The 9,441-nt window shown below is 40.7% G+C and overlaps 1 protein-coding gene and 1 pseudogene across 1 annotated transcript; both read left to right on the forward strand.

Moving 5' to 3' along the window:
- Positions 1-612: 612 nt before the first annotated feature.
- LOC103474714 (extracellular calcium-sensing receptor-like) lies at positions 613-4,074 on the forward strand (annotated as a pseudogene).
- Positions 4,075-4,615: 541 nt separating this feature from the next.
- On the forward strand, positions 4,616-7,830 carry LOC103474731 (extracellular calcium-sensing receptor-like). Its single transcript, XM_008425886.2, has 6 exons — positions 4,616-4,821; positions 4,905-5,193; positions 5,298-6,047; positions 6,137-6,364; positions 6,453-6,576; positions 6,737-7,830. The coding sequence occupies exons 1-6, from the start codon at positions 4,733-4,735 to the stop codon at positions 7,639-7,641; spliced, it is 2,385 nt and encodes a 794-aa protein (XP_008424108.2). The 5' UTR covers positions 4,616-4,732; the 3' UTR covers positions 7,642-7,830.
- Positions 7,831-9,441: the final 1,611 nt, after the last annotated feature.

The raw sequence follows: 9,441 nt of genomic DNA on the forward strand, positions 1-9,441 counted from the left end.
CATATACACGCACGCACACGCGCACTTAATGAGAATTTAGAGAGATCAGTCAACCAGACAGTCATGATTTTAGACTGTGGGAGGAAGCCGGAGTACCCGGAGAGAACCCACTCATGCACAGACAGAACCTGGGCCAGGATTTTTCACTTGACATTTGTCTTTAAATTTCTTCAGTATGATTATTGATGAACCCGTCATGGAATAAAATGAGAATTTGATGATCATCATGACTGAATTATTATTGTAAATGTGAAGTTAGTCTGTCCGTTTAGGTTTCTTTCAGTTAAAGACAATACTTTTTAGAACTTGTCATACTTTTTTTTTTGTATAATAACTAAATCTCAAATATGTTATCCCTGAAGGTACAATATGTTTTGTTTTTTAAGAAAAGGTTGTTAGATCCAACCAGGGCCGTCCCACATGTCTGATTGGTCAATATGAAGGTAGGGCACTCTAGTGTGGGTTATATTCATCAACAAAACCCGTATCTGAGTGGCTCTGCTCTCACTGTATCCAGCCAAATGAAAATGTCATCAGATACAATAGTACTTATTCTTGTCGGGCTAATAGAAGCATGTGTCACATTGGGGGAACCAGCTTCTCTCTGCCAGATACGGGGAAGTCCAGAGTTTCCTATACTTTCTAAAGAAGGAGATGTGATGATCGGAGGTGCCTTTTCCATCCATAGCAAAATCACGCAGCCTTCATTTTTCTTTACAGAGAGACCAACATCTTATAAGTGTAGCAGGTGATTTTGAGCTCTAAGCAATGTGTTGCATGATTTTCTTGTCTTAAGTAAACAAAATATTGTACTTTGCTATTCTTCTTTCAGTATTAACCTAAGGGAGTTTCGCTTTGCTCAGACAATGATATTTGCAATTGAGGAAATAAACAATAAAAAGGATCTCCTTCCCAATATTTCTATCGGATATCGGATTTATGACAACTGTGCATCGACTTTATCCTCAATGCGTGCAGCTATGGCTCTGATGAACGGCAATGAGCTGACTTTGGGAAACAGCTGCTCTGGTCAGTCAGCCGTTCACGCTATTATTGGAGAGTCTGAATCTTCTTCTACCATTGTCCTTTCTCGCACAACTGGACCGTTTCAAATTCCAGTGGTAAGAGTAATCCTAATTCTAATTTTTATGTCTTTTTGTTCTTTATTGTGCAATTTTCTGTTCTGTTCCTCTGTCTACAGATAAGTCATTCTGCCACTTGCGAGTGTTTGAGCAATAGGAAAGAGCATCCCGCTTTCTTTCGAACTATTGTCAGTGATCTCTATCAAAGCCGTGCCCTTGCGCAGCTGGTCAAACACTTTGGCTGGACCTGGGTCGGAGCAGTCAACAGCGACAACGACTACGGCAACAACGGGATGGCCATCTTCCTTTCTGCTGCCCAAGAGGAAGGAGTTTGTGTGGAGTACACGGAGAAATTTGACAGAGCAGAGCCGGAGAAACTCCTGAAGGTGATAGAAGTGATAAAAAAGAGCACCGCTCGAGTGATTGTTGGCTTTCTCGCCCATGTGGAAATGAATAACCTGCTAGAGCAGCTGAGTCTCCACAACATCACAGGACATCAGTTCATCGGCGTGGAGGCCTGGATCACTGCGGACAGCCTTGTGACTCCCACTAGCTTCAGTGTGCTGGGAGGTGCTCTGGGCTTTGCAGTGCAAAAGGTCAATATCAGTGGCCTGGAGGATTTTCTGGTTAGGGATTTCTGGGAGACGGAATTTCTGTGCAACGGGACAAACAGAGAAAGTGTTTCAAGAACCTGCAAAGAGAATCCAGATCTGTTTCAGCTTAATGGTCTTGACGATGATTTGGAGAAGTTTAGAGACAACACTAACATTTACAAAGCTATCTATGCAGTGGCTCATTCTCTGCACAGCATATTGAAGTGTTCAGACAAAAAAGGGTGTAATACGGCTCCGGAGATCAAGCCATGGGAGGTAAGAAAAATAAAATTAAAACACTGGAGACTGGAATGAGTGTCTTTATATATAGAGTAATTCTGACAAAAAGTGATGTCTACTGCATTTTAGGTGGTGGAGGCACTAAAGCAGGTGAACTTCACCATTAAGAGTGGAGAAAGAGTGTGGTTTGATGAAACTGGAGCAGCTCTCAACAGATATGAGTTGGTGAACTGGCAGCGTGGATCAGACGGATCCGTTCTGTTTAAACCCGTTGGTTACTATGATGCCTCCCTGCCCTCTGACAAAGGGCTTTCTCTTAACACAGAGGCCATTATATGGTCAGGAGGAGGTAAAGAGGTAAAGATCTGACAATACAATATTGCCTAGAAAATCTGAACAAACTTTAATCACGAGTAACATTGTTTGTTTGTTTAAAGCTACCTGTGTCAGTCTGCAGTCAAAGCTGTCGTCCAGGAACCCATAAAATCCTTCAAAAAGGAAAGCATGTGTGCTGCTTTGACTGTGTGCCGTGTCCGGTTGGAGAATTTAGCAACACGACAGGTAACGCAGTCCTTATTCACACCGGCATTCGTGCACATTTTACCTGCTTAAGCATGTGCATCATGTTCAGATTAGCTGCTATACACTCAGTTGTTAATGTTATTAGAATGTATCTGATGTAAATAGAATGATAATATCACTTTTTGTTGCAGATTCTAACGACTGCACAAAGTGCCCTGAAGCATATTGGTCCAACCAGAACAGAGATGCATGTTTACTCAAAAACATTGAGTTTCTTTCTTTCACTGAGGTTATGGGCAAGATACTGGTGGTTTTTACTATGTTTGGTTTGCTGCTAACTTTAATAGTAGCCACACTGTTTTTAGTCAATAAGGACACTCCACTGGTGAAGGCAAACAACTCCGAGCTCAGCTTCCTGTTGCTGTTCTCCTTGTCTCTGTGTTTCTTGTGTTCTCTAACCTTTATCGGCCAGCCCACTGAGTGGTCCTGCATGCTGCGGCACACAGCGTTTGGCATCACCTTCGTCCTCTGCATYTCTTGCATTCTTGGGAAAACAATTGTGGTCCTAATGGCCTTTAAAGCTACACTTCCAGGCAGCAAYGTGATGAAATGGTTTGGGCCTGCACAGCAGAGACTCACTGTTTTGTTTTTCACTTTTATACAGGTCATAATTTGCATCCTATGGTTAACAATAAAWYCCCCCTTTCCTTTAAAGAACCTCAAGTACTATATGGAGAAAATCATCCTCGAGTGCGCTCTGGGATCACCTGTTGGCTTTTGGGCCGTGTTGGGATATGTTGGATTTCTTGCCTTGCTGTGTTTTGTCCTTGCTTTCTTAGCCAGAAAGTTGCCAGATACCTTCAATGAGGCCAAACACATCACCTTCAGTATGCTAATTTTCTGTGCCGTCTGGATCACCTTCATCCCAGCTTATGTCAGCTCTCCTGGAAATCTCACGGTAGCTGTGGAGATATTTGCCATTCTAGCATCAAGTTATGGGATACTGTTTTGTATATTTGCACCTAAATGCTTTATTCTAGTCGTGAGGCCTGAGCTGAACACAAAGAAACACCTGCTGGGAAAAACACAACACTAGTTAGTTTCATATGATACACAGTCTTTCCTTTTCTTTTAAAAAAACAAACAAAAAAAACTATTTATTATTTATGTTTTAGGACTTGTATGTTTATTTACAAAAAAATAAACAATATGACCAACTTCTTATGTAAAAATGCACCATAAAGATCTGTGAAAATAAATAAAAACCTTAAGATACACTGAAGGCAACATAATGTCTCAGTACATTTCTGTAATGATTTTATTTTATGGTTTTATGCTTATTATCCCAGGAAAAAAGCCAATGATGATCCATTTTAGGATTTGTGGAAGAGAATGATCTTTTAAAGAGTCCATACTGCTTTGCTTTCTAGAGGTGGGAATGCTTGGGACATATTCCGGCCAAAGACTGGAGGCACCGAGTCTGAACAAATGGATTCCAGCGGTTGAGGAGACAGGCAGAGGTGGAAAGCATGGATGTGATAGTAACTCTGTACGATGCATATGTTGGGGGGGGGAAACAGATATGGTGTTGTATGCGTGTTGTCCAGCGCCCTATAAAAAAATCAAGGCTTGTAATCTTCTACAATTGGAACATGATTTCCTCATGATTCGGTGGTGCTGACTTTGGCCGAAGTTTGTAATAAAACCGTAAATGTTCAACTTGAGTCTGGCCTGCAGAGCTTTTGTCCCTAAAGCATCACCGCATCGGCACTTTCAAGTACGAAGCACCACATCTGGTTCGTTTTATGGATGCAGATGGATTTGAGTCATTCAATAAAGTTGATTTTTAACACTTTCTGTGTGAACCTTAACACATAAGAAAGTATAAATCAAAACAATTAGGTAAAAACTAAAACATTGATTCAGTTGCAACCATTTCATTAAACTCCATCTTATACGATAGCCTATTTTAGAAACGACCAAATATCTATGCATTATCTATCAAAGAACAATATTCTCAGACAATAACACAATGACGAGCTCCAGTCACGGCCGTCCCACATTTTTCTGATTGGGTGATAAAAAAGATAGAGTCTTGTCATCAGCTACATTAATAAGCAACTATATTGACTTGGGAGACTCTTAGGAGACACCAAGATAAACATGTCCTCGGTGCTTGGAGTATTTATTTTTACCAGCCTCCTGTTTGCGTACAGCGCAGTCTGGGAGCCTGATACTCTCTGCCAGATACGGGGAAGTGCAGAATTTCCGCTTCTGTCTGAAGATGGAGATGTGATGATTGGAGGCGTTTTTTCCATCCACAGCAAAATCACACAACCTTCACTTTCCTTTACAGAGAGACCAACAACTCTTGCGTGCACCGGGTAATTCTGAACTTTGCACAAAATATTGCATCAACTTGTTGATTTTGTGAACAGAGTTTTGCATTGTGCCTTTCTATTCTCAGTATTAACCTAAGGGAGTTTCGCTTTGCACAGACAATGATATTTGCTATTCAAGAAATTAACAAAAATGACGATCTCCTTCCAAATATATCTATTGGATACAGAATTTATGACAACTGTGCATCGACTTTATCCTCAATGCGTGCAGCAATGGCTCTGATGAACGGCCATGAGCTGACTTTGGGAAACAGCTGCTCTGGTCAGTCAGCCGTTCATGCTATTATTGGAGAGTCTGAATCCTCTTCAACCATTGTCCTTTCTCGCACAACTGGACCATTTCAAATTCCAGTGGTAAGAGTGAACTGAATCAGTTTTTATGTCTTCATAATGTGCAGAGCCTGCCCTTTTTGCCTTTTTGTTCTTTTTCGTGCAGATTTCTGTTTTTCTGTCAACAGATAAGTCATTCGGCCACATGCGAGTGTTTGAGCAGTAGGAAGAACTATCCCTCTTTCTTTCGAACCATTGCAAGTGATCTCTATCAAAGCCGTGCCCTTGCGCAGCTGGTCAAACACTTTGGCTGGACCTGGGTCGGAGCAGTCAACAGCGACAGCGACTACGGCAACAACGGGATGGCCATCTTCCTTTCTGCTGCCCAAGAGGAAGGAGTTTGTGTGGAGTACACGGAGAAATTCAACAGAGCAGAGCCGGAGAAACTCCTGAAGGTGGTAGAAGTGATAAAAAAGAGCACCGCTCAAGTGATTGTTGGCTTTCTCGCCCATGTGGAAATGAATAACTTGCTAGAGCAGCTGAGTCTCCACAACATCACGGGCCGTCAGTTCATTGGCGTGGAGGCCTGGATCACTGCGGACAGTCTTGTGACTCCCACTAGCTTCAGTGTGCTGGGAGGTGCTCTGGGCTTTGCAGTGCAAAAGGCAAATATCAGTGGCCTGGAGGATTTTCTGGTTAGAGATTTCTGGGAAACAGAATTTCTGTGCAATGGGACAAAAACGGAGATGAGTCAAAAACCTTGCAAAGCCAATCAGGATTTAGCGGAGCTCAGTAATAATGATGATGATGTGGAAGAGCTAAGGTACTCCACTAATATCTATAAAGCCGTCTACGCCATATCACATTCTCTGCACAGCATCTTGAAGTGTTCAGAGGGTCAAGGATGTAAAAAAACTGTGGAAATCAAGCCATGGGAGGTATAAAAATAAATCATTACTCTTGTACTGTTTGGACTATAGTTGTAAAGCTAACAATGTTGAAATAAGCAGTGCCGATTTCTCTTTAGGTGGTGGAGGCTCTAAAGTACGTAAACTTCACTGTTAAGAACGGGGACAGAGTGTGGTTTGATCAAACTGGAGCTGCTGTTGCCAGGTATGAGGTGGTGAACTGGCAACGTGGAACGGATGGATCAGTTCAGTTTAGACCCGTTGGCTACTATGACGCCTCGCTACCTTCTGGCAAGAGGTTTGTTCTTAACACAGACACAATAATGTGGCCAGGGGGAACAAAAGAGGTAAAGATTTTTCTTGACAATAAAATCTGATCACACTTGTAAAAAAATATTTAATAAAGCCCTTTTTTTATCATGTTTATTATTACAGCTACCTGTGTCAGTCTGCAGTGAAAGCTGTCGTCCAGGAACCCATAAAGTCCTTCAAAAAGGAAAACCCGTGTGCTGCTTTGACTGTGTGTCGTGTCCGGTGGGAGAATTTAGCAACACGACAGGTAACACAGACATAAACTATAGTAATATGTGCACACAATTTGCCTGCCACAGTGTGTGTATTATGTTGAAACTAGCGATGATACAGTCATTTGTAAATATTGTTAGAGTGCAACTTATTGAACTGCAATACTAAAAAGAAAAACATTATTTTTATTACAGATTCTATTGACTGCAAAAAGTGCCCTGAAGCATATTGGTCCAATCAGAACAGAGATGCATGTTTGCCAAAAGAAATTGAGTTTCTCTCTTTTACTGAAGTTATGGGCAAAATACTGATATTTTTCACCTTGTTCGGCGTTGTGCTAACTTTAATAGTAGTCACACTGTTTTTAGTCAATAAGGACACTCCACTGGTGAAGGCAAACAACTCCGAGCTCAGCTTCCTGTTGCTGTTCTCCTTGTCTCTGTGTTTCTTGTGTTCTCTAACCTTTATCGGCCAGCCCACTGAGTGGTCCTGCATGCTGCGGCACACAGCGTTTGGCATCACCTTCGTCCTCTGCATCTCTTGCATTCTTGGGAAAACAATTGTGGTCCTAATGGCCTTTAAAGCTACACTTCCAGGCAGCAAYGTGATGAAATGGTTTGGGCCTGCACAGCAGAGACTCACTGTTTTGTTTTTCACTTTTATACAGGTCATAATTTGCATCCTATGGTTAACAATAAAATCCCCCTTTCCTTACAAAAATATGCATTATTATAAGGAGAAAATCATCCTCGAGTGCGCTCTGGGWTCACCTGTTGGCTTYTGGGCYGTGTTGGGATAYGTTGGATTTCTTGCCTTGCTGTGTTTTGTCCTTGCTTTCTTAGCCAGAAAGTTGCCAGATACCTTCAATGAGGCCAAACACATCACCTTCAGTATGCTAATTTTCTGTGCCGTCTGGATCACCTTCATCCCAGCTTATGTCAGCTCTCCTGGAAATCTCACGGTAGCTGTGGAGATATTTGCCATTCTAGCATCAAGTTATGGGATACTGTTTTGTATATTTGCACCTAAATGCTTTATTCTAGTCGTGAGGCCTGAGCTGAACACAAAGAAACACCTGCTGGGAAAAACACAACACTAGTTAGTTTCATATGATACACAGTCTTTGCTTTACTTTTACAAATTTTGCAGCTTGTTTATGGTATAGGGACTGTATATCTGTATAAAAAAGATGAATAGATCCCTTTTTCTGTAATGTGAAATGTACTGTAATGGTACAAAAATATTTTCTAATGTACAAAATATTTTATTTTTTTTATTTCACAGTTGGTTGACTGCTGCTTGTGGGGAGAGACATTTCAGTAATCTCAAACTAATAGAAAACAATTAAGCAGAGTCTGAAAACAAAGAATCAAAAGAAATCTGTGAAAAAGGGGAGTTTTAAAGACAGCACTCATCTTTCAGAGAAGCAATCAACTAACTGCAGTGCATTATGGGTAAAAGTGGTAGACAAGTTTGTAGTTCCCATCTGATTGAACACTTCCAGCTCTTGTCAGGGCTCAGAAGTGAGCATAAAAGCTGAACCAAGTTTCATGTCAGAAAAACTGAGTTATAAAATAAAGAAATAAAAAAATAAACAAATGTGATGGAGAAAGGGACTCCATAATCAAAATTCCAATCTTCAAAATAAGATACAAGCAATAATCCTGCATCCAGTGGAAGTGAGCTGAAGAAATAAAATAAAATAAAATATGACCATCCTTCTTATCCTTTTCAAAGAAAGTAAAGCAAGTAATTAAAATGTTCTGAAAATAACATGAAATACTGACCTTTTATTTATTGGATGCCATTTTTATATTTTAGTTTATATAAACTTGTATTTTAGAACAATGCAAGAACATAAATGAACCATATATTTGCTTAAAACTGTGTATGTAAAGCTCAGTTTGATTAACCATCTGTAACAACAATAAAGAGATTTGGTAAAACACAATGCGCATTGAGGTAAGGTCAGTGTCTGGCAAAAAACAAGTTCCTGCAAGGAGGAGTCCTAATGTTACCACTTGGGAAATTCCCACCACACTTTCTCAAGAAATAAAACACGACAAAAACAATATAACAGCAGAACTAGCATGACCTATATTAAACATATTTCAATATATATGCAAAAAAGAAAACCATATAAACATATTTTATAAAATGCATAAATACAGTGTATGCAAGAATATGTCAGTTATGACATCACTCTCTCTGTGATCATTCTCTTGTTATGACATCATAAACAGTCTTAAGTACTTTTGAACTTTTTCCCAAGAGATCTTTCAGTGGAGGATTGAAGAAAGAGTGGCAACTTGTAAAACTTTTATGATGGAGGATCCAGAATTTCTTGAAGAACTTGAGGAATTTTATATAAGGATTCAAAGAAGGAGGCTGCACAGTTTAAATGCAGAGGAGTTAGTAACTGAAATGGCTGAACTAATGAAGAAAATTAAAAGATTTTATGATTTGGACGAGTCAGAAGAAGATGAGATATTGGAGGCTGTACTGGAACGTCTGAGGCCAGAAGTAAGGCAGCAGCAGCGTCCACCCTGGAGTATGTGGACTTTCTTGTCTGATTGTGGGGAGTCTTTTATGAGCGGCTTCAGTTTTGGCTTGGGTTTTGGTACAGCTGCAAGCATTGTTCTGGCTGTGTGTTGCAAACTCCTTTCCTAAACACTCTTGTAAATATGGATGGTGCTTGCAGAACCTGGCTCTTGGGACGTGGAATGTCTCCTTTCTGGGAGAGATTAGRAGAGGGGTTCCTGCCTCAAGTGGAGGAGTTTAAGTATCTGGAGATCTCGTTCACAAATGAGGGAAAATGGGAGCGGGAGATCGACAGGTGGATTGGGAAAGGGGGGCGTCTGCTGTGAAGCAGGCACTGTACCAGTCTGTAGTGGTGAAG

The sequence above is a fragment of the Poecilia reticulata genome, linkage group LG13 (assembly GCF_000633615.1).
Source record: "Poecilia reticulata strain Guanapo linkage group LG13, Guppy_female_1.0+MT, whole genome shotgun sequence".
NCBI classification, from domain to species: Eukaryota; Metazoa; Chordata; class Actinopteri; order Cyprinodontiformes; family Poeciliidae; genus Poecilia; species Poecilia reticulata.